Here is a 24,219-nt window from a genome sequence, read left to right as displayed (position 1 = left end):
GATGGAGCTCCGGCCACGGTTTCTTCTTCGGTGATGCTTCCTGTCTACCCTTCGCCTTCTATCTCCTACTCTGAAAGCTTCGTGGAAACATAACAAGAAGTTTGCGAAGGAACTCTCCATTGAAGAAGAAGATCATCAGCTCCGGTCATGGTTTCTTCATCGACGGTGCTCCTGCGCTCTCCTGCGGTACATGCATGTACATCTTGTTCTATTTCTCTCAAGTTTCCACCTTTTGTTTCTGTTAGATTTCATCATAAAATTTTTTTTTTTTTTTTATAGGTGGAATCCGTGAGAAACAGAGGATATTAGCGATTTGGGTTCCACTACTCCACCCAACTTCTTCTTCATCATTTTCACTTCCTCCTCCTCCTCTCTCTAATCTTCGTCGTCGCTCCAACTTTTCACCGTTGGTCATCACCGCCTCTGCCGTCTTCGCAGCTCCTTCTGATGTTAATAACTCTGTTCCGGTTAGTGCGATTGTTTACCTTTTTCATCTTTAGAGTTTGAAACTTTGCTTGTTTGATCGTGTGAGATTTATTTCAGGCTAAAAACGGAGCTTACACATCTTTAGTTGCACTCGACTCCATCTCTGGTAATGTTACAAGTTTTTTTTTTAATATCTTCTGTTGGTTTTTCTTTTGTGAGATGAATCACCAAAATATATGGTTTCTGTATAGTTTTAGCAGACAATGAATATTTTATTCAGTCACTGCTTGTCTTAACTCGATTCAGTTTGTTCTTGTATTTGTGTTCAGTCTCTGATTAGTCTTTTGTTTTTGAAAATTGCAAGTGTATGTTTTTTTAATCTCAAATCAAGTGTCTTATATGTTTTTTGTTGATGTAGATGGAGAAGGAGGCGGATGGTAATCACTGTGAAAGCTGGTGTAGGCTCAAAACGATATAAGCACACCAGCTTGTTCATTGATAACCAGCCGCCTCCTTGTTGAAGAGAAGAAGATACAGGACCCAACTGAACATGTATGGTCTTACTTAATTTTGTCCCTGCTTGTCGATTCATATTGATAACCAGCCGCTTATAATTTTCTTCTTTGCATTGTGTACGTGGATCATACTGTTAACACGTCTTTTTTTGTTTGTTTTCTGTCTTGAGGGATTGGATTTATCACAAGGAGAACAAGAGTCCGTTGAGAAGCTGCTCCAGTAGTTACCAGCTTCGTCCAATGTAGGTGCTTTAATGACCTCAGGTTAGTAAGTTGTCAATAGAACACAGTCGAGATTAGATGGCTTTGCGTAGGTTATCGAATCACTGACTTGTTTAGGTTGCTTTCGTATATGATAGAACATTAACTTGTTTAGATGGCTTTGCGTAGGTTATCGGATCACTTGCTGTTTACGTTGCTTTGCTTGTTTACGTTGCTTTGCTTGATTACTTGTGTTTGTGTACTTGTATCATAAAATTTGGAATTTTGAAAATCAACAATTATAACAGATTTTAAAAAATATATTAAGAAATTTTTTAAAAAATAGATAAAATTTAGGAAACTCTAAAAAGTTAATTTCATTCCACGGCGTGAAAAAAAAAACACAAAACTTGAGAGCGAGAGAGACCATAGGATCAAGGAGCCAGTCCGAAGATCAGTCGACGTTTGATCCGAATTACACCCCGCCAAATACTGTGGACTTTGCCACTCAGGAAGTCTTAGCTACTCTTGCTGCAGCAGCTGAGGCTGGTGATCAGATCGCTTCTCAGGAAGCTGGTGTAACTCGTGCTGATGGGAAGCAGCAAGGAAACAGAAAAAGGCTTATCAGTCTTGTTGATGATACTGATGATTCTGATGTTGAAATCAGTCAACCAACCCAAAAAACCAAGCCTCGCAGACAGACCAGTAACGGAACAGCCACGGGGAAACCCATGTTGCAATCAACTATCGATGGTGGCGTTGGCTCGTCTGCACAGGCGTGTAGTAAGGGGAAGTCTGTTCCTATGAAGTCTGTGATTCGTGGAGGGAGAAGAAAGTCGCCTACTAAGTCCAAAAAGAAGAAGGTTTCGCCTACTCAGTCGCAAAAGAAGAAGGAGAAGGTCGCAGAGGACATACCCGAGCTTGGTGATGAACTGGATGAAGAAGAGTTTGATGAGGATGAAATCGGTGAAGAGGAAAGGGAAGAGAGGCAAAAATCAGATGTCTGGAGAGATTTCAAGGTGGTCGAAAAAACGAATGGAAAGTTGAAAGCTGCATGCAATCATTGCAAACGTGAGTATGCATGGCAATCTCATTCGCATGGAACCAGTGGGTTGAGAAGACATCGGGAGAGATGTAAAATGTATCCAAGGAATCGAGGAAGGCAGCAACAACTCAATATCGAAGGGAAAGTGGTATCTCGCAATTATGATCATACTGTGTTTAGACAGATGGTAGCTAAGACAATAGTCCAGCATGATCTACCTTACTCGTACGTGGAGTATGAAAGAGTGAGAGACACGTGGAAGTATTTGAATGTTGATGTCCAAACCATTTGTCAAAACACAGCGAGAGCAGATGTCTATAGACTCTATGAAAGCGAGAGAGACACACTCAAGAGGGAATTAGCGACTCTCCCTGGACGAGTCTCCTTCACGTCTGACTTGTGGACATCCGTGAAACGGAAAGGATACATGTGTGTGACAGCACATTACATTGATCGGAATTGGAAGTTGAACAGCAAGATCCTGACGTTTTGTGCTCTACCACCACCACATACCGGTATGAGTATTGCGGTTCAACTCCTCACGTCACTGAAAGAGTGGGGAATTGATAAGAAGGTGTTCTCAGTCACATTAGATAATGCTACAAGTAATGACTCCATGCAGGACATTGTGAAGTCGCAGCTGAATTTGAATGATGATTTGTTGTGTGGAGGAGAGTTTTTTCATGTAAGATGTGCAGCTCACATACTTAATCTCATAGTGCAAGATGGGTTGAAGGTTATTGGAGACTCTTTGCAGAAAGTAAGAGAGAGTGTTAAGTATGTATTAGGATCGGAAAGCCGTGAACAATTGTTCCAAAAATGTGTGGATGTTGCGGGTGTAGTAGAAAGTGGGTGGCTGATACTGGACGTGTCGACGAGATGGAACTCAACTTACTATATGCTTGAAAGAGCCCTCAAGTACCGTAAAGCATTTGTTAAGTTGGAGACATTTGATAAGAAGGGTTATAAAACAGCGCCCACAGATGAGGAATGGACTAGAGCCGCTAATATCTGCGATTTTTTGGGTCCTTTTGCTGTGATCACAAGCTTGATGTCTGGTTCGAATTACCCGACTGCAAACCTGTATTTCTATCAGGTTTGGTTGATCCATGATTGGCTTCGGAGAAATGATGAAAGCGCAGATGAGATTGTCAGATACATGGTGCGGCCGATGAAGGAGAAGTTTGACAAATATTGGGATGAAGTTAGTGGTGTTTTTGCAATGGCAGCAGTCTTTGATCCACGGTTTAAGCTTTCAATTGTTGAATGTTGTTTAGGGAAGCTTTACATAAGTACACGTGATGCAAAGGTGAAGAACTTGCGTGCAAGCTCAGTATTCTGTTTGAGACATACGACAAAAACTCCAAGAATAACTCACCTTCCACTGAGCCACGTGACACTGTTCCGCAAAAAGCTTGTGCGACAAGATCAATGGGACTGTTTGGAAACTACAATGTGAGTGTTTTCAATTTTTTTCCTTCTGTTTATTTTTTTCTTTCACACAAGCATTTTTTCCCCGAGTAGAAGTGTGTTTATCTTTCACAAATATTTTTTTTTTCTGTTCAATTTTTTTCCTTCTGTCGCCAACTTCCAATTTTTTTTTCCTCTCTGATATTTTTTTTTTTAATTTTCTTAGGATTTCTTTGCATTTCGCAAAGTCAGTAGAATTGTTAGTGGAAAGACACCTCTAGAAGCTTATCTTGAAGAACCACCTTTGGACATTACTAATTTCCAGAGCTTGGACATCCTCGATTGGTGGAAAGATAATGCGCGTCGGTATGGTGACTTGGCTGCAATGGCATGTGATCTGCTAAGTATTCCAATCACAACAGTGGCTTCGGAGTCCTCCTTCAGTATTGGATCGCGAGTTCTAAACAAATATAGGAGTCGTCTACTCCCAGAAAATGTGCAAGCTCTGATATGCACTAGGAATTGGATCAAAGGATATGAATCTTATGCACATGGTAAATAACTCACATTATAATTTTAGTAAGAGTAACATTACTGACTTGTACACTGATATTTGTAGATGAAGAAATCGATGGTGATGGAGAAGAAGAGAAATTACCAACATTTGAGTCCATTGTTGATGGGGAAGATGAAGATGAGTAGATGAGCAAGTTTGAAATGTTATCTTGATTTGGTGTTTTGCTTCAATTACAATTTCAGATTTCTTGTTTAAGTTGCATGATTTTGGTTTTGAATACTATGATTTGGACCATTTGGTGTTTCTCTAAATTTTACTTTAGTTGAGACTTAATTTTTTATACTCACGATCAAACAACAAACTATAGTTCTTCAAAGTTATCTGAAGAAACAGATTGAATGGCTAGTAATTAACATATATACGAGTTGCTGAAGTAGCCAGTGGCTCTAACTATGCTCTCGTAGATTGAAAAAAAAATACAGAACAAGACTAATATATGTAAAATTTTGTTAAGCTCTAATAGTAGATGGGTCATGTGTTCATATATCATTCATTATGTATGTAGTAGTCACTGGAGCAGCCTGCAGCGTTGAGAAACGTCATGCTGCACTCTTTTTGCGTCCAGCCCGCGGGACGGCTTGTAAGGGCCTGTGCAATTAGGCGGTACGGGACTGGGCCGGCTTTCTCTAGACCGCAGTCCGCGCGGGACGGAACCGCTTCGACCCGCGAGATGCTCAGCCTGCGGCGGGACGGGACGGGACGGTCCAACCTGTTTGACATCTCTAAACATGATCCTCAAAATTCATAAAATCTCCTTTTATTATTTTTATAATTATTTTGTGGGAGCTCTCCTCGACTAAAACGTTCCCTATATTCGATCATCTAAATATTTTGATATTTATCTATTATGCTACCAAGTCCCCAGTCTAGGCACCCATGCACAACTGAAAGGTTCAAAAATACAATGAACAAAACTATTTTATTTAATTCTATCAACCTTTTCAGCCTTTCTTCAATACGATTTCAGACAAAGTTACACCCAGAGAAAATAATTCGCACACATACATACAGTATATGTATTTGTACAAAAAAGCATAATTTTCTTCAGATATAGATCATTTTCTTGACTAGGCTCTAAAATGAGATATGTAACTTCCTGTGCATATGTCATGCATGATGAATAACAATCATCGTTGTAAGAGGACTCATACATAGATTGGTCATTAGTCAATGACCATTTATTGAAATTCAAAACAGCACAAGAAAATAATCGTGAGTGTCACTGTTTAGTTATCCAATCAGATGAAAAGAAGAAAGTATACATTTCCAATTTCTCAAAAGTCCAATCATAGTTTATATATATAAGCGACTTACTAGGCAGAAATGTGTACATGTCCTCATATTATAAATCGCTCTTGGACTTTCTAGTTGACAGATCATTGAAGCATTGAACACAGAGGACAATTGGAAACTCACACCTATAATTTGCAGCTCATCATTTCTAATAATAAAAACGGTAAATAAAATGTCTTGATATGCTCCATTCTCATTTTCATCATCTCTTTTATTTCGTATGCTCTTATCGTCTCCTTCAAGCAAAGCTAGATCATTTCAGATCCATGTAATATAATTTGAGGTTTGTTCTTGATTTATATTTTTCTGGAGGGGTACTTTTTTATTCTTGTCAGAATAGTTGTTTTTTTTCTTATCCTAACATACATGCATATATATATGTAGGTTGAGGTAACAATATAATGGCTGTTTTCTTCCAAGGAGAAACTGAAATGAGAGAACCCTCTTCCGATCTTTTTATGGTGAACCTGAATCCGTCCCCTGATCAGACAATGACCATTAATGCTCATAACAATCACTTTTACAACTTGTGCTTCGCGCCCCAACAACATCCACAGCGAATGAACAAATATGAAGTACTAGATCATATCGAACAAGCGAATTGTTCGGCGATCTCCACGGTTTCAAACGGGAGAGTAACGCAAAGCTTCAGGGCTTTGGCTCCGACCTACTTAAGAGTTGCTCAAGAATTGCTCAATGAGATTGTCCATGTTGGACACGGTAGCCGTGGCGCAAAACAAGAGCAACAAATGAATAATGAGTCGGCGACTTGTGGATTATACAATGGAGTTGGGAATATAAATGGTGGCCCTAAGTCTGGCGTTTGTCGGCAGGAGTTGCAATTGAAGAGAGCAAAGCTCATCTCCATGGTGGAAAAGGTAACCTATCTATGCCCACCTATATAGATACTCACATATTCAAATATAACTATCCAGCGTTGGTAGCTCAACTGGTTTAGTAGAAAGCCACCGTAAAGGGAGGCAACTTAATTAATCCCATTTAACTTGCTCTTGTGTATTGCCCGAGAAGATTATTTTGGCAGAACCGTTTGGTTTAAAAAAATACACAAGCATAAGAATATTCTACAAACAACCCATGTTGATAAAGTTGTTTTGTTGAGGCAAGAGACCAAATTCAATCCACCATACTTTCATGTTTGCTTTAGTTGACAAGAAAATTATGTTTTACATATCCTCTAAGTAGTACATATATGACATTCATGCACATGATTTACTTGGTTATATATAAATCAAAAGCTTTACATGAAAAAGACTCAAAACTTAATATGTTAAGCCGTTACTGAAAAAACTAGCATACATCATATACTGATTATTTTGTTGATCAGTACAGTTTTGAAGATTTAGTGATTGATTTGGGAAATGAATCGGGTAAATTACACAGGTTGAACAGATATACAAGCAATACCACGACCAAATGCAGACAGTAATCTCATCGTTTGAGCAAGAAGCGGGTTTAGGCTCAGCAAACTCGTACACACATATGGCGTTGCAAACAATATCAAAGAAGTTTCGTGCTGTGAAAGACATGATATGTTTGCAAATCAAACACATAAACAATTTGTTAGGAGAAAAAGAATGTGAAGGTGTAAGTTTAGCCAAGCAGTTGGGGAAGATGCCAGATAACCATTCAAATGCTTGGAGACCACAACGAGGTTTGCCCGAAACAGCTGTTTCCGTTCTTCGGGCTTGGCTTTTTAACCATTTTCTTCACCCGTAAGCAAATATTACCTACATATTATATTTTTTTTTCGATTCTAATAGATATGTAGTGCAACTATTAAATATTAGAATATTTAGCTAGGATAAATATTAGAATGCTTAGTTAGGATAAATATTATAATGTTTAGCTAGGATCTGAAAAAAAAAGTTTGCCTAGAAATCATACACTTCAAATTCAGAACTAATTGACAGTGAGTGAATTGACTAATTTAGAATTATCTCTACTTCTGATGTTGGACTTTCTAACAGTACAATCTTGGAAAAAAATGAAACAATAGTAAGGTCCGGTGATGATAATTAATTAATTAGATTATAGATATTTGTGTTTAGACGTGCAACCTAACAATTAGTCTTGCCTTTTTTGGGTTCTGTAGATATCCAAGGGATTTAGATAAAGAAATGCTTGCCAAACAGACTGGCCTTACTAAAAGCCAGGTAAGTTTCTGAGATTATGTATTGGAAGTATTCCAGAAATATCCAAAATTTGGAAAGAAAAGCATTATCTTAAATATTTTCTTTACAGTGTTGTAATAGCTTATTTATGTTTTTTGTGTATAATGAATGTAGGTATCAAATTGGTTCATAAATGCTCGAGTTCGAGTGTGGAAACCAATGGTGGAGGAGATGTATTTGGAAGAAATGAATATTGAAGAAAGCAGAAAAGGAGGAAACCTCAGTGAACATGGTAACAAAGGTTCATCCTCTAAGCAACTTTGCAATAATACAACTTCAGATGAATCTTCGAACTTGATCTTACCCGCGTTTCATCAAGGATTCATTGAAAATGAAACCTCTATGCAAAACTCATTCTCAAGTTGCAGCGTAATGACGTTCGGGAAGCAACACGTGAACCAAGCTAAGTTGATCCAATTCAATGGAGGGTTCGAAAACTATCACGCAATGGTTGGAAACTGTGTCTCCCTTTCTCTTGGCATGCCTCATTCTTGCGACCAATCCTTCAACAACATTCAGTTTGGGTCGACAAGTAATGAAACTAAGATCTCGGGCATATATCCCTCTTTAACATATCAAAACATGGATTAGAGATCTGAATAGATATCATAAAAATATAAATCTGCATGTTGTTGTGGCTTCTTGTGTGTATAGCCTTAGTCAATGGTTGCTTTCATATAGATCATAGGCAGAAGAAATGACTAAAATATAGAGTTTGATAAAACCTGCAGATAACAATATTTAGCTTAAGACTATAGATACTCAATGGTCTTGCTATATTCAAGATGGCATAGTATCGATAGAATGCTTGACAAATGGGTGTAAATAGAGATCATGTCAACCATGAGATCCATGTGTTTCCTTTAGTTGTGTGTTTTATAAATGTGTTTGTGTGTGTAAATGTGTTACACCAGGCAACAGCGTCGAGTATAATTTCTTATGCATACCTATGTATGAGTTTATTTGTTATTTTATATATAAACAATTAAGTGACGCATCCACTACCAGTTGACTACCGTTCTGGAATTTCTTCTCTTGGTGCATATTTTGTTGAAGGTAACTGTTAGAATAGCTAAGAAATAAGAATACTTTGTGTAATGAATAAAAATTACAGAGGAATACAAAGAGCAGCCAAGGTTTTCCTTGATAGGTCGAACTGAAGTCCCTGAGAGGATTTTGTGATTATTTGCTGAGCACTGACGAAGGATGGTTTGAGTGTGGATCTTAGTGGGTTTTTTTTTGTCTTGCAACTTTAGTTTTCAAGTTTTTTTTTCTTTTTTTTTTTTAATTTGGGAGGTATCCCATGCTTATTAAGAAGCCCAATCTAATTTCAAAAGGGCGAGGTGGAGCCAAGGGATTTCATCTCTTAGATTTTCAAATAAGTTCCTAAACATGATCTTATATACGCATGGGATTGATTCGAACCTGATTTCACCGAAGTCCATCTACCATTAAACCACTCCGGTGTGGTTAACACTAGTAATGAGAGTTGCATGATTTAGACGACAAAGAAACAGTGACTTCAACTTCACTCTCCTCGGCGTTTATTTTTACTGACTCAGAAGCTCTAATCTAAATTCATCAAACCTACTCTCAAAATCTAAATCAAACAACTTCGGAATCAGACATATGACAATCAATTCCTGAGTTTTATTAACAAATATTCCAGTTGATCTTCTTTTTCCGTAAACAGTTTTCTGAAGGTAAACAAACAATTTTTGCGACACTTTTCGGTGGTTTATTTGTTTACCCACTATTTTGAAAATGCCAAACATGCATTAACACACGATAAGATAGTTCCTTCCTACCTCAATAACTACCATAGTCCAACAACAGTACCAACATGTGCAGGCAACTCTTGGGCTTAGGTAATTCCCCACCGGATGTAAGCCAAGAAAAAAAAACAAGTCCTGAAGCATAATCAAACATCAAGTATTGGTTTTATCCATCTCAGATTACTATAATCATGAAATTAGAAACAAATAAACATCAATAGTACCAAAAGAAAGGCGAAATGCTGTCTGATCACTAAAGCAATTAACAAACTAAAAAAAAAAAAGAGAGAAAGCAAGACGAACAACGGCCCTTCCAGATGATATCAACATCTTGAATGACTCATTATCCTCCAGAATCAAACAAAATGAGACGTGACACATATAACTTGTGTTTCAGTCATGACTAAATAACCACAAAAATAAATAAGTGGCATTTTATTTAGTATTCCAAAACTAATAACTAAAGCAGAGAATTACAGCCGCATGATGTTCTCAACATGATCCGTCACAGCCCTGATTGTAACATTTTCACTAGGCCTTACTCTATATAACGATGTTGTAGTCTGGATTTCAGCTCTTCTAAGACCACTTGTTTTCGGATCATAATAATAAACATTTATTGCCAACTCACTGAGATAATCTTTGTGGACTAGAACGATTTCGCCTCCAGGATTAGTGACACCCGCAAATCTGATATTCAAACTCGGTAAACCATGAAGCATGTCTAAGAATGTAACCTTCGACCACTCTTGCTTCTCAGCGTCCTGCATAACCCACATATCAACATCCACCGTGTTCAGGCTGAAGTTTTTTGGACATACGCACCCTAACTTCCCCTGGTAGTTTACAAGAGTCGAATCTCCATGGTCACCAGACAACCACAGATTTTCCGGAGTCTGAACATGATTAAATACCTCATGCCTAACGTCGAAACTCACCAAAACATGAGTCCAGTCTATTTTCCTTGCTTTGTAATAGATTGTCCCGTTGATGCAAACAGCTTGTTCCAAAGGGAAGTGGCCTCCAACGCCGCATTGGATGTCCCACCACTCGTTTGAGACATCTCCCAATATGAAAAGCTTACAAGACTGTTCCTGTCGACGCGGTGTTAGACACAAGACTTTGTACTGATTCTTGAAAGTGTCGTACCCGAATAAGTAGAACAAGGATCCTGGTAGACGCGTAACGGGCAAGGAAAGAGACTGCCTCGTGGTAGGGTTGTATATTCTGAACTGACCATTATCTGAATAACACGAAAACCCTATCAAGCCACGTACGTATTGAAAGTCTTCGAGATAGCCTTCGTATTTTCCGATGATCTCCTCGTGATAGAGTTGCTCTTCGTCTGTGACTTGGTGATAAAGGTAGGTATACGATAAGATGGAAGACGGTCTAGGGGACGAACGGAAGGGGAGACCACGCTGCGGTTGATTCAAAAGCTTCTCGATGAAGAAGTGGGGATCACGTGGTGGTTGATTTGATCGCCGAGTCAGGATGGAATCAATGACTATGTAGTTATTGATAATACTTTCCCATTGATACGAAACACATCGAAATCTCGCTAGAGATTTGGTAGGGAGTTTCTCGAGTATATCCACCACTAGATCGAGAGGGATAGTGATGACGCCAGAACTGTTTCCAGCCATGGTCGGTCTCACGGAGATGAAGATCTAGCAGCTTCGATGTGAAGGATATTGTGAGGTTATTGTGGTAGCGTTATAAGGAAACCTAACTTTTCTAACAAGGGGATAGCAAAACTATATCAAAAGCCCATAACTATGCAGAAGGCCCAGGGACGACCCTGTACTTCTGGGAACTCAAATTTTTATTTTTAAAATGTAACTTTTGTTTAGGTTTTCTGTTTTTATTTTCGGCTCCGCCGTCAGGCCTGTTACCCATAAATTCATCAAAAATCTGTTTCAATTTTATCGAGTATATATTAAAAAAAAATAGCACACACAAATAGCTTAAATTTACAAAAAAATGAAATAAAGTTAAAATATCTAAAATTAGACAAATATATATGAAAAGATATCATAAAATTAGTGAATGTTTAAATTATATAAAATGTGTCTTTTCATAGCATATTAAAACAAATCACCAAATTATAGAAACTTTTTCAAAAATTACAATACATTAAATATTTTACACAAGATTATGATCAAAATAGATCAAAAGACAAATTTAAGCTATTTCATTTTAAAGGTACATGATATTAAATAATTTATTTTTATGGCAATTTGAGTTCTATGAATTAAAACTCGTCCGTTCGGACATGTCCTAATCCAAATACTTTAACTTTGAATTTCTGTATTAGAAATATATTGAACCAGATTTGATCCGATTGAATCATATTGAACTGTGATCTAAATAATTATCGGTTCAGTTTTCGGTCTGGTTTAAAAAATATTGAAAACCACATCAAATTTGTGAGTTTTCTTGGTTTGCATCAAATTAATAAGTTTAACCTAGGCTTTAATACATTTTAAGCGCTCAAAACTATGGAAAAAATGAATTATTTAGTGAAACCGATTGGTTGCGCGATTACGGTACATCATGGTAAGCTTCCGCCGAGCGCTCGGCGCCTTCTAACTGATTTTAACGGCCGTTCTTTCGAAACATTTTGCCATGATATATCGTTCGTTCCTACCTCAATAACTATTAACTACCATGGTCCCAACAGCATGTACGCCAAGAAAGAAAGAAAAACAAGTCTTGAAGCATAATCGAACATCAAGCATTTGTTTTATCCATCTCAGGATCAGATTACAAGAGTCATGAAACTAGATACAAGGAAACATGAATATTACCTAAATAATAAAACGAAATGCAGTCTGTTCACTGAAGCCATTAACAAAATGAACAAATAACTGCCCTTCCAGGCTTCCAGCTGTTGTTTACGTTCTTGATGATTATTATATTTGAAGGGGTAATTTTCTTAAATAGTTTTTTTTTTAAGTTTTTGTCACAAAAATAGATTTTAATAAAGAAAATAATCAAAATAACTCTCTTTTTTAGTTTACAAAAAAAAAATAACTCTTTTTTATTTTGAAAATTTTAGTTTAAATTTTTATTTTTAAAATTTGAAACCTCATCCTCAAAACCCATCCCTTAACTCTAAACTCTAAGTTTATATTAGTTAACTCTAGCGTATAAATATATTTTTACTCTTTAATAAAAATAAATTTGGTATTTTTTTTCATTAAGAGTTATTTTTGTGACAAAAACTTTAATCTATCCTAGAAAATTTCTCTATTTGAAGTATATTTTATGTTCACTTTTCTAAAATTAATGTATATATTAATGAAATATATATATCTATATATATCTCATTTAGACGTCTGCATATACGGATAGGTACTAGAAGTTCATTTGCCGCCTAACTTGTTTTAGAACACAGTTTATTATCCTCAAACAGGATGAGACGTGGCACATATAAATTGTGATAAAAAAAGAAGTAGCATATTATCTAGTATTCCAAAACTCTTAACTATAATGCAGAGAATTACAAATGCATGATGTTCTCAACATGATCTGTGACAGCCCGGATTGTAACTTGATCACTAGGCCTTGTAGTTTGGATTTCAGCTCTTCTAAGACCATTTTGTTTCGTATCATAATAATAAACCTTTAGTGCCAACTCACTGAGATACTCTTTATGGACTATAACGATTTCGCCTCCGGGATTAGTGACACCTGCAAATCTCACCATATTCAAATTTGGTAAACCGTGAAGCATGTCTAAGAATGTATCAATCTTCGACCACTCTTGTTTCTCAGCGTCCTGCATAACCCACATATCCATTTCGTTCCAGTTGAAGCTGCTTGGACATATGCATCCTAACTTCCCATGGTAGTTTACAAGAGTCGAATCTTCATGGTTATAATACGCCAACAGATTTTCTGGAGTCCGAACATGATTAAATTTCTCATGCCTAACATCGAAACTCGCCAAAACAGGAGTCCCGTTTGCATCCCTTGCTTTGTAATAGATTGACCCGCTGATGCAAACTTCTTGCCCGAAAAGGAAGTGAAATCCAATGCTGCATTGGATGCCCCGCCACTTTTTTGAGACATCTCCCAATATGAAAAGAGTACAAGACAGAGACAGTTCATATAGGTTATGTGTTAGACACAATACTTTGTATTGATTCTTGAAAGGGTCGTACCCGAATAAGTAGAACAAGGCTCCTGGTAAACGTGTAGTATTGGGTAAGAAAATAGATTGCCTTGTTGTAGGGTTGTGTATTCTGAAGTACTCAACGTTATGTGAACACCAAAACCCTATCAAGCCACGTACGTATTGAAAGCCTATCAGATAGCCTTCGCCAATGATCTCCTCGTGATAGTGTTGTTCTTCGTCTGTGGCTTGATGATGATACGTTAAGATGGTAAAAGGTAGATCATGCGGTGGTTGATAACGACACTTCTCGAAGAAGAAGTGGGGATCACGGGGTTGTTGAATTATTAATCGCCGTGTCACGATCGAGTCAATGACTATGAAGTTATTGATAATACTTTCCCACTGATACGAGTAGGGCTGGGCAAATAAACCGAACCCGATAACCCGAACCGAATCTGATCCGATAAAAATGAATCCGAACCGATCCGAACCCGACGTAAATACCGAATGGATCTTGTTTTGTGGTATTTCGGGTTATGGGTATTATCCGAACCGAACCGAACCCGAATCTAAATGGATATCCGATAGAACCCGAAACATTCAAAACCTCGAAAAGATCTTGTACCAAACATGATCTCAATTCCTAATATGTATCCAAAATACACTAAAAATATTGAACATCTAAAATACTTATCTATTACATGAAGGTTGGTGGTTCTATTACATGAATGTTGGTGGTTCTATTACATGAAAGTTGATGGTTGAAGATGACCATTGAATCTTAAGTATTTAGATTTGATTTTGTTTTCGTTAAACAATGTTTCTCAACTTGGTTTTAGTTTTATGATTTTATTTATTTGGTTTTCTTTTTATCAGAAAATATGTTTACTTTTCGTTTGATTTTGAATGATCATGGTTGATGTTCCTTATTTTTGAATCGATTTTACTTAAGTTTTGGTTACAAAATAAGTACTAATCAAGTATTTTAACACTGAAGAACCGATTTTACTCATGTTTTGGTTATAAAATAGGTAAAACTCAGGTACTTTTAAACCGAAAAACCGATTGGGACCCAAACCCGAAAGTATATTGGGTTGTGTCGGTTCTTTGAAGATTTACTAACCCCGACCCGAACCCGATAGAACCCGAACCGGTCCCGAACCGAACTTTCATATAATCCGAATGGGGCTGATTTTGATAAACCCGAAAAACCGAAACCCGATTGGATAAAACCGAAACCCGATTGGGACCCCGAATGTCCAGGCCTAGATACGAGACACATCGAAATCTCGCTAGGGATTTGGTAGGAAGTTTCTCGAATATCTCTACCATTAGATCCAGAGGGATAACGCCAGAACTGTTTCTAGACATGGTCTCACGGAGATGAGTTCTAGCAGCTACGATGTGAGGTCTTGTGGAGGAAGCAATACGGAGAAATAGCGTTAAAAAGGAAAGTAACTTCTCTAACAAGGAGATGATGATGATGATGAAGCGGCAGGTTAGGGTGAAAATTATATCAAAAACCCATAAGGGCCCGGGACTACTTGTACTTTTCGGAACCCACTTCTTTTCTGTTAAAAGAAAAGTACCATTTTTATCTATTATTTAAAAAGAATCATTTCATTAATCACATAATATGACATAATTAATAAGAATATTAATAATAAATTAATTTTAACTATAAATTTAAATTTTATTTTTAGTTATAACAAAATCTGTTGAGAAAATCTAACAAAATTCTACTAAATTTTTAAATATTTTTATTAAATATTGCATTAATTAATTTTGTAATTAAGTAATATAATGATTTCATTTAAATAAATTATCATCTACCACTAAAACTGGTTCAAATTTATTAATCATGTCAGATTTTTTTATACAAATGAAGTTATGAACATATGTTAAAAATTTATTTCTACAACTATATATTTTCAAAAATCATATGTTGAAAAATATTTTTTATTTGATTATTTCAAATTATGAAAACTCGAAAACGTAATAAAAAAGGTAAAATGTATAAAACAAACCCCTACATTAATAAAGTAATAAGAAACCTAAACAATAAAATTAAAGAGTTATAAAATACATAACACTAAAATATAAAATGTATATTTAAATTTATATAATAATATCAAAATTAAATATTTATAAAATAAAAATATACCCGCATGATGTGCGGGATAAACTCTAGTTTTCTTTTTAAAATGTAACTTAGGGTATGACTGATTTCTCCGCAAACGCAGTTTTTGCGGTTGGTATCAGTTGTTGGCGTTTTGCAATAATCATTCAATCCGTTCTAAACCGTTTCAAACGGTTCTAAACTTCATAAATTCAAAACCAGTTAGCGTTTGCGGTTGCGGAAGGATAAAAAATAAAATAAACAATATAAATACAAAAATAAAAATATTCAATAAAAATTTTAAATTGAAACTATAAAAATACTAAAATATATCTATTATATTTTAATTAATATTGTAAAATTTTAAAATAAAAAACATTTTCCATAATTCTTTAAAATTTAAATCTATAATTTTCTAAGTATAATTTTTATATTTATTATAATATGATGTTTTTGATATTTTATAATTATATAAAATATAAATATTATTAATTTATTATTTAACCGCTGTTGTATTTGGTAGTTAACCAGTCATAAGTATCCTGCAAACGCACAAAATTTCTAACTGCAGAACCAGTCGTACAAATCTCTTTTAATCGTTAGAAATCACAACCACCCGCATCCGCAAACTCCCGCAACCGCTGCGTTTGAACCAGTCAGACTCTTAGTTTACATGTATATTTAGGCAAATTTAAAGATTTTAGTTCTTTTATTTTCTACTAAAATAATAAAAAAAAAAGTAAAACTATTCTTTTCAACAATATTAATTTTTAAAACTATTTGTAACTTTTTTAACATATTTATTTTTATTTATTAACATATATATTCAATACTTTTAAAGAGATTGGAGGCCAAAGCCAGAGTTTCAGTTGGTTATATCCTAGCGAAAAATGTATCATTTGGCAAGGAAAGCAAAATTTTAGCGATAAGCTAGGTATGTCTCGACTAAGGTTTTTCCATCGGCACCATCAGGGTCCACTGCCAGTCTCGATAAAAACTAATGAGGTCTTCTAAATGCACCTAATCCGCATAAGTCAAATTTTGAAGTATTATTCGGTCTTGGTAGTACAAAGTAAGCATGTTCTGAAGAAATGTGACCTAGATTTCTCTACTATGAATGAGAAACAATTGCTAGAGATTCTCGACAACAAAACACTCTTATGGGAAGATTTTCTTGTGTTTAATTTTTTTTTCATTGGCTCCAAATGCAGGTAAAGTACATGTCACTCTGAACAAATTTGAATTCAAGAGAATGATGCTAAAAATAAACATCAATAACAATAAAGTTCAACTTCCTTAACTATTTGGTCCATGCCAGTATAAGAGGGAGACAACTTTTTGCAAATCATAATAAACACACCAATATAAATTACAAACTGAAAATAGGAATTAAGAAATTACACAATGCCCACACACCTCTCTATGATACACAAACACCCTTCCCCTCCCCCCCCCTATAAAAAACTAATACACCTCTAATATCCCAACCATAACCCCTTTGCTAGTCACTTGTGTTGTGTCCCAATGCCACAGAGAAAATATATAGAAGACAAACAAAAATGAACAAGAACCCTTTTACCCAATAAATACTCTCCCTCGCTCACTAATACTCACCGCCTCCAAAACCATCCAGCTTGACTTCTTCACTCTTTTTATCATCTGTGAAATCCCCACAGTATCTTAAGAGCTCTCACTGATTCTCAGTGTGATCCAACTCACAATAGATCATTGTGGATCAAGAATGGTTTTGGTTGGATCTGTACACAACATGAGGATCATCATTAAGAGGCGGCTTATCAGAAGTAAGCAATCTCACAAGTGCGTCTCTGTTTCTCTGGAGGGGTTTAAATCCAAGCAAGAGAGCCACGGTCGTCTGGGGTTTGTGGGCGTCCTCTGGTTGGTGTTGGTGGTCGATTTGCATTTAACTCCTGAAAATAAATGATCAGCTCAACTAGTTTTCCGTGTGAATAAAAAGAAGGATTAAAATGTGATTGTGATATAAACCTGCATCCATGTGTCATCTATATGTCTTTCCGGTGAAGTTTCAGGTGATGTAATTGCTGGAGGTAATGGATGGATAAGCTTTGGAACCACCACAAGATCTCTCCCCAACACCAAGATAGCCCCAGCATTGTTTGCAGTTCCTGAGAAGAAATAAACATGTCATTTCATAAGACACTATCATCAGTAAAGTTTTCTATTTAAGTAGCAGGTTTTCGATTCCAGAGACATACCACAATAATTTGTGGCCGAAAAGAGCGTTATCAAATGCCCCTGTGCAAAACGCTCGAACCCATCCATCACACATTCATGCGCACGTACAATCAATTGAAGATCATTGTTGTTGCAGAACTCCATGACTCGGTCAGGCTGCAATTGCCAGTTTCTTAGTAAGTAACAAAACCGGAAGAAATACTTATGGAAGAGGGAAACAGACGAGAGATTAGTTCAAACGTGAACTGTATGAAACAAAAGAAGCAAAGACCACTCACCCCGAAAGTAACCAACCCAGGGCCTCTAGCATTTGGCCTTAAACCTTCGACACTGTCATTTTCAGTTGGATCGGACCTAACAGATTGCAAATTCACATACTAGTGAGCAGAGGATAAGGTAAAAAACAAGAACGAAATAGCATTAGACATGAACTTACCAAAGTAAATCCATAAGCACAATTGACCCAGCCTCCATCGTAATTGGACGTTGGATATTTTCTATCTGCTCCACATGATTTATAGACCGACCAATTCCCCCGTGCATACAGATAATTTTCTTCTCAATCAGTGCAGCCAGAGGTAGCCAATTGAATAAGCGGTTTATTCTGTGCCACACCCAGATCCCATCACGTTCACCCTGCAAAGTAGTAACTTTCATGAGACCCTAAAAGTGGGAATAAGATATTCACAAAGATAATACACTTACCATTCGCTCAATACACTCTATCCGGAAACCAAAAAGAGCATTAATATCGGCGGCTTCATGGTTTCCACGAATTAAATGTACGTTATGTTGGTATTCAACCTGCAGCGTTAACCATCGAACATCAGACTTTTTTTATGAAGAATACCGTAATAGAGACATCGCTGATATGGTGCTCTTAAAACTACCTTTAACGCGAGCAGGAGTGTAATTGTTTCTAAGCTGTGTTGACCCCGATCAACATAGTCCCCTAAGAAGAGGTAATCAATATATCTGATAACCATTAATACGCAATGTCAGATCAAAAACAGCAATGGCAAAAGTAGAGATGATATTGCACTAGAGACTGAGCTGTGCACTTACGATATGTCTCCAGCCGTTGATGGCGAACCATATTCATCAAAAAGTCGCATGAGATCCCCAAACTGACCATGCAAATCACCAAATATCTTAATAGGAGCTCTAAGCTGTAATACAGTAGGTTCGCTTGAGAAGATACGTTCTGCACTGTCGCAAAGATCAGCTATTTCATTGCAATCCAAGAAAAACTGGCGTCGAACAGGAGGCTTCCACCCACGAGGCTTCAAAAGATGAGATACAACCTAATAAAACAGAGTTGATCATTATAAGGTATTGAATAGTCCCACGTTGGAACCGCCAAGTGGAACCTCTAGGCTACTAATATCATTGAACAATAAACAAGCAGTATCTAAATACTATTATGATTCCGATCAGATGAACCAAATGACCGGTGTTACAGCAAGAAAATTTCTCTGCAATAATTTAAGGAAGCAATATTTTGCAGTTCTTCTAAATCGGCATTCATGAACATATTTGCTTTCTTGCAGTACTACATTTTGGAGAAAAAATCTTTACCTTTTTCGGAACACTATTGATCGACTGCTGCCGATCTAATAATTTCCTTGCTGCTGTTGCACTTTCGGGTGTCCCATAACCAACACGGCGGCCCTCATTTTCAAATTGATCAATAGATAACTGTCTAACCATTCCACCTAAGGCTCCACCTGTTTCTGCAGCAACCACCACCTTACAAAGTTCCAGAAATAATAAAAAAGTATTAGCACTTATAAATAGACACGTACAACACTAGCAAGTGAAGAAGCATGATGTTGGAAATATGTTTATAAACTTCAATAGTTTCGCAAAAAGAAAAAACTTTTACTTAATATAGTTAGTTTGACTCACAGCTCTATGATGAAGTCGAACCCCTGCAGGAATAACACTAGTCGACACCGCAGAGTCAGGCTTAATTAAGGAGGATGAAGGTTTTCCACTGGGTGTAGCCTCAGCACCACGATCCCTATCTGGCTGCTCAACTTCACCGTTGACCTGCCGTGCCTTCGCTGCAGCTAATGTTGCACTGATAGCCTCAGCTTCCGCAGCAGATGCTTCAACAAGATACTCCACACCCTTGCTTGTTCTCCTACAATGTTGGTTGTTAAATAATTTTCATGAAGAAATGCAGAGACGCGCTAACAATAAAGCAAACGAAAAAGTAAGACGCTAACCGAGTTCCAGGGAGCATTGCATTTTCTGTGCTTATATCAGTATACATATCTCCATTCACAGGAGGTGCAACAGGGCTTCCCAGCACAACAGCGTCAGGAGCTGATTCCGGTAGTTCCCCTGTCCTTTCATCAGAAAATCCATATCTTCCAGCTGAACGGCCAGGTGGTGAGTTTGTTGCTGCTGCAGCAGCAGCATGAGAGGCCGCAGATGTTGTTTCCGCAGCGGCAAGATCTTCAGCAACCAGTAGATCATCAAGTAACACTCCTAAAGCATCAATAGACTATCGTTAAGTTTTGCAGTTATAATTTGGAAAAAGTGCACGCGTCTACAAAGAGGAGAGGGAGAAATGGCACTAATATTTGGTGATAAGAGAAACTCTATAATATTACGTGATTAATGTTTATACATAACGATATAAAGTACCAGACTTCGAAAAAAGATCAAACTACCAATACAAGAAAGTGTGGAAGTATCATACATTGGCAACTCGATGGAATATTATGCCAAATTGGCAGAATCATTGGATTATCAGATACTACAAAATGGTTCATTCATTGAACAAATATGCAATTGTATATTGCCAATAACTATAAAAAAAATTTCCGTTACCTCCACGCAAACCACCATAGATAAATATCAAATCACCCACTGCAGCAGCAGCATGCCTGCAACGCCTAGTCAGTTCACCAGAAGCATCACCACCAGCTGCATCAGCGCTATATCTACCAGTTCTAGGACTAGTAACAACCGATTTTGTATCACACCAAACACCTGCTGCAGTATCCAACACTGAACAAAGCAAAAAAACATGAACCAGTCAGAGAAATTTAGATGTCCGCATGTACAATTTATTATGAATCGAATATTGTAGCCCCTCGAAGATAGCTATAGTCGATGGGTGCAACAAATTACAATCCCTGTTTGATGCTTTTAGATGAATCTCACATCTGAAAGCAAAATTTTCCTTCTACAGTCCATTAGGAAGAATGATAATTGATAAAAATAAACTATATACTTCAGTAAGACTCATCGATTACGACGGCTAAGGTTGTATAAAAGTAACATATTCATCCTTTTAGATATTGCATGTATAAGAAGAAACTCAAGTATTCTCTCATTGAAAATCTCCAAAACAACATGAAATTGTTTCTCCTATTGCTCACCTGCAATACTGGATGAGTCCTCTACCATGCGTCCACCACCAAGTGCCCCACCAGAGACATGGAGTCTTGCATTTACAAAGACCTAGAATATTCCACCAAATGTTGGTTTTTCTGATGATTATAGATAAGAGAATAAAAGAAAAGAAGAAGCATCTCATACTGCTGCATGCTGGTATCTGGCAGAAGGTGAAACACCAGGGGCTATGGCCCATTCCCAACGTCCATCTCTATGCTTGGCAAGTCCATATGCACTTGCAAGGGGCTGTCATATAGTGGTACACAAAGACAAAAAGCATGTCAGTCAAACATTGAAGATAAAGATGGAAAAAGAAGCTCTTAAACTCTAGTTTTGGAAACATGATAGATAATTTTCAATTTATGGAAACATGGTAGATAATTTTCTATCTGAACTTTTATTTAAAATAATTGGCCAAGAGAAGCTATTCCCCTATCACCTCACTGCAGCGTTAATATAATGGTAGCTGAGAGCAATACAACATATAAATTTCCTCCAGCTGATAAACTTAAAAGGCTCAATGCAAAGCAAGTGTCTATTTTCAAACAGGGGATAAACTTTGTAGCAGGGGAACTATTTGGCTTACCACACTATTAGCATCTCTTCCACCACAGAGGAGAAGAAGTCCATCAGACCGCGCACTTGCAGTTGCATACCTAGTTAACGTACAAACCCAAGACATCAAATATCACTAAAGAGCAAACAAAACAATCACATAACAGAAATTAAGCCAAGGAAGCAAAATTACATGCATGTAGGTGGACCTTCCCCTTCTGGTTCCAGCTTACGCCATTCATAAGGCTTAGCAGCAGTGTCCAAAGCCCACACATCAGCTAACGGACGTTTTCCTAGTAGAATACATAAGTTATGAGAAAGTGAGATATTTAACGAGAATATAAAACACACTTTTACTTGAGATAGCGAGTAAAACTGCTTACCATCATTCCCACCAATCGCCATGAGATACCTCTGTCCTACCAGTGCCATGACATGTCCATAACGTGGTCCTGGTCCAGGACCCTGGACAACAACCCTGGATAAAGAGTATATTCTAAATCAAGCGACACACAGAGACTTATAGATGAACCGGCAGACTTATACTAATCGAACCTGTGCCAACGTGGCCGTTGTTGAGTCAGATCAAGAACGTGGAGATCCTCAGCTGACAAACCAGCAGGACCTATTCCACCCTGCGCCAAAAACCGTAACCCCGAATTGGTAAACAAAGAACCATTACAAGAGACACACTAACATAAACTCTCCCCTCTACCTGAATAACAACCATGGTCCCAACAGCAGTAGCCACATGCGCAGCTCTCGGGCTAGGTGGCTCTCCATGTGGTGTAAGCCTGTAACCATTATTCCATCACACCAATCGCACTTCACTTCACACTTTCTTTAATAAAAAATTGACAAAAGAGTTTCAATCTAAAACCTCACCTCGACCATTTATTAGTAAGGACATCATAACAATGAACATCAGCAGTTGCACCAGCTAAACCTGTTTAATAAAACAATACTCTAAATCATCAAAAATACACAAAGAATTGATTTTTTTAAAAAAATCTGAATCTTGATTAGGAAACAAAAACGCACGAATGCCTCCCGCACTTCCAGCAGAAGTAGGCGTTCCCGTTCCTCCCGAATTGCCCTCGAGCGCCGTGGCGCCACCGAACAAGATCAGACGCGGGCCAATGTAATTAGCGGATCTTTCCTCGCCGACGGCGGGAACGGCCGTCAGAGTGTGGCCGCATCTAGGACCAGGCCCGTCCTCTTTCTTCTCTAGTATCGCATTCACCACCGAATACGGCGGCGCGCATCTCGGACCAGCCACAGGCGGCGGCTGCTGTTGAGCTGAGGCCGCCGCCGGAGTGGGAGTGAAAGCAGTCGCCGATTCGGATCCGGTTTGGGCCGGGGACTCTGAGGAAGAATCTTGAGGTGGAGGTTGGTGATTGAGAGACGCTGGATCTTGATCGTTCTCCTCTGGTGCCATAGACGAATCCGAATCCATGTTGTCAATTTTGGAGAGAGGATTCGCGCATTAGCCAAAACCCTAGCTTCTTCTCCGGTGAGATTCTCAGAGGATTAAGTTAGAGTTTCTCTCTTCTCTCTTCTCTGTAATCGATATGAAGTTGTTAGTTCTCTACTAACCCTCGAGAGGAGAAAGAAAGAGAGGACAGAGGGACGAACTTGAGAGTTGAGAGACAAACACAAAACCTCCACTCACTCTCACTCTCTCTCTCTCTCTCTCTTCAGCCAGATAATTTGTCACTAATTTTTAATCATTTTATCATTTACTTTATAAAACATATATAAATTTGGAAATAGTTCTGATTATGTTACCAAAAATAAATAAAAATAGTGCTGATTCGAATATGTTGAGTACCAAAAAAGTTAAGAAATTAGTTTCTTGCAATCCAAACTATATATATTTGAGGCAAAAACTTAAAATTTTATTTTGTCAACAACTAAACTACTTGAAACGGTTTAGGTATTCAAACCGATGATATAAAATTGACATTTTATCATAACTGATGTAGAATTGCATGTATTATATGCCAACTTTCAAATATGCATGTGAAAAAGTTAGGAAGAAAACGTTATACATGGTTAATATTCATCAAAAATGCAAAAGGCAGCCTATGAGCCTTCTATTTGAACAGGCATTATCTTCACCAAATGATATCAATTTTAATTTTGATATCAGTATCCGGATGAAACGAGCAACAAAATGTTTAGTTCTCTATTAAAAAACGTGTTGGCTTCCTTTACGTGATAAGTTTTGTGGCTCATTAAAAGACCTACCCTGCTAAAAATGACGATACATAAGCTTAGGAAGAGGTAACTAAATTTCTCCAAAGTCCAAAGCTACGAAAGTAGAGGTGAAAATGCAAACATCAAGATCGTGAACTTACTTG

General features: G+C 37.3%; 4 protein-coding genes across 5 annotated transcripts; 1 reads left to right on the top strand and 3 right to left on the bottom strand.

The window, feature by feature from the left end:
- Positions 1–4,963: 4,963 nt before the first annotated feature.
- On the top strand, positions 4,964–8,658 carry LOC103864766 (BEL1-like homeodomain protein 5). Of its 2 annotated transcripts, none has more exons than XM_009142533.3 (5): positions 4,964–5,750; positions 5,852–6,345; positions 6,869–7,200; positions 7,581–7,641; positions 7,774–8,658. In XM_009142533.3, exons 2-5 carry the CDS (start codon positions 5,869–5,871, stop codon positions 8,248–8,250), a joined length of 1,347 nt encoding a protein of 448 aa, XP_009140781.1. In that variant the 5' UTR covers positions 4,964–5,750; positions 5,852–5,868; the 3' UTR covers positions 8,251–8,658. The 2 variants fall into 2 exon arrangements, with proteins under 2 accessions (XP_009140781.1, XP_009140780.1); XM_009142532.3 differs by having other exon boundaries at positions 5,513–5,630.
- A 968-nt stretch (positions 8,659–9,626) lies between these two features.
- On the bottom strand, positions 9,627–12,290 carry LOC103864765 (putative F-box protein At5g50220). The gene has a single exon (XM_018658629.2). It carries the CDS (start codon positions 11,078–11,080, stop codon positions 9,908–9,910), a length of 1,173 nt encoding a protein of 390 aa, XP_018514145.1. The 5' UTR covers positions 11,081–12,290; the 3' UTR covers positions 9,627–9,907.
- On the bottom strand, positions 9,627–15,344 carry LOC117133362 (F-box protein At1g52495-like). The gene is made up of 2 exons (XM_033289383.1): positions 14,611–15,344; positions 9,627–14,082 (listed from the first exon to the last, which is right to left on the bottom strand). The coding sequence occupies exons 1-2, from the start codon at positions 14,926–14,928 to the stop codon at positions 12,940–12,942; spliced, it is 1,461 nt and encodes a 486-aa protein (XP_033145274.1). The 5' UTR covers positions 14,929–15,344; the 3' UTR covers positions 9,627–12,939.
- Positions 15,345–16,899: 1,555 nt separating this feature from the next.
- On the bottom strand, positions 16,900–23,578 carry LOC103864763 (serine/threonine-protein phosphatase BSL3). The gene is made up of 21 exons (XM_009142527.3): positions 22,898–23,578; positions 22,742–22,802; positions 22,572–22,650; positions 22,412–22,491; positions 22,240–22,334; positions 22,050–22,149; positions 21,888–21,957; positions 21,446–21,547; positions 21,286–21,367; positions 20,732–20,911; positions 20,122–20,386; positions 19,799–20,036; positions 19,469–19,639; positions 18,956–19,194; positions 18,781–18,865; positions 18,596–18,694; positions 18,327–18,526; positions 18,169–18,244; positions 17,911–18,046; positions 17,681–17,820; positions 16,900–17,604 (listed from the first exon to the last, which is right to left on the bottom strand). The coding sequence occupies exons 1-21, from the start codon at positions 23,310–23,312 to the stop codon at positions 17,521–17,523; spliced, it is 2,997 nt and encodes a 998-aa protein (XP_009140775.1). The 5' UTR covers positions 23,313–23,578; the 3' UTR covers positions 16,900–17,520.
- Between the last annotated feature and the right edge of the window lie 641 nt (positions 23,579–24,219).

The sequence above is a fragment of the Brassica rapa genome, chromosome A04 (assembly GCF_000309985.2).
Source record: "Brassica rapa cultivar Chiifu-401-42 chromosome A04, CAAS_Brap_v3.01, whole genome shotgun sequence".
Lineage (NCBI taxonomy): Eukaryota > Viridiplantae > Streptophyta > Magnoliopsida > Brassicales > Brassicaceae > Brassica > Brassica rapa.
This window is presented reverse-complemented; position numbering and strand designations above follow the sequence as displayed.

Excerpts from the sequence above, each read along its gene's own strand:
- LOC103864766 (XM_009142533.3), top strand. The coding sequence starts at position 5,869 with ATGGCTGTTTTCTTCCAAGGAGAAACTGAAATGAGAGAACCCTCTTCC. Across the intron at positions 7,201-7,580 it reads TTTAACCATTTTCTTCACCC|ATATCCAAGGGATTTAGATA; the intron begins GTAAGCAAATAT and ends TGGGTTCTGTAG. Across the intron at positions 7,642-7,773 it reads CTGGCCTTACTAAAAGCCAG|GTATCAAATTGGTTCATAAA; the intron begins GTAAGTTTCTGA and ends TAATGAATGTAG.
- LOC103864765 (XM_018658629.2), bottom strand. The coding sequence starts at position 11,080 with ATGGCTGGAAACAGTTCTGGCGTCATCACTATCCCTCTCGATCTAGTG.
- LOC117133362 (XM_033289383.1), bottom strand. The coding sequence starts at position 14,928 with ATGTCTAGAAACAGTTCTGGCGTTATCCCTCTGGATCTAATGGTAGAG. Across the intron at positions 14,083-14,610 it reads GGTCCCAATCGGTTTTTCGG|CCACAAAACAAGATCCATTC; the intron begins TTTAAAAGTACC and ends TAACCCGAAATA.
- LOC103864763 (XM_009142527.3), bottom strand. The coding sequence starts at position 23,312 with ATGGATTCGGATTCGTCTATGGCACCAGAGGAGAACGATCAAGATCCA. Across the intron at positions 19,640-19,798 it reads TTCGACTTCATCATAGAGCT|GTGGTGGTTGCTGCAGAAAC; the intron begins GTGAGTCAAACT and ends GAACTTTGTAAG. Across the intron at positions 17,605-17,680 it reads TAGATGACACATGGATGCAG|GAGTTAAATGCAAATCGACC; the intron begins GTTTATATCACA and ends ATTTATTTTCAG.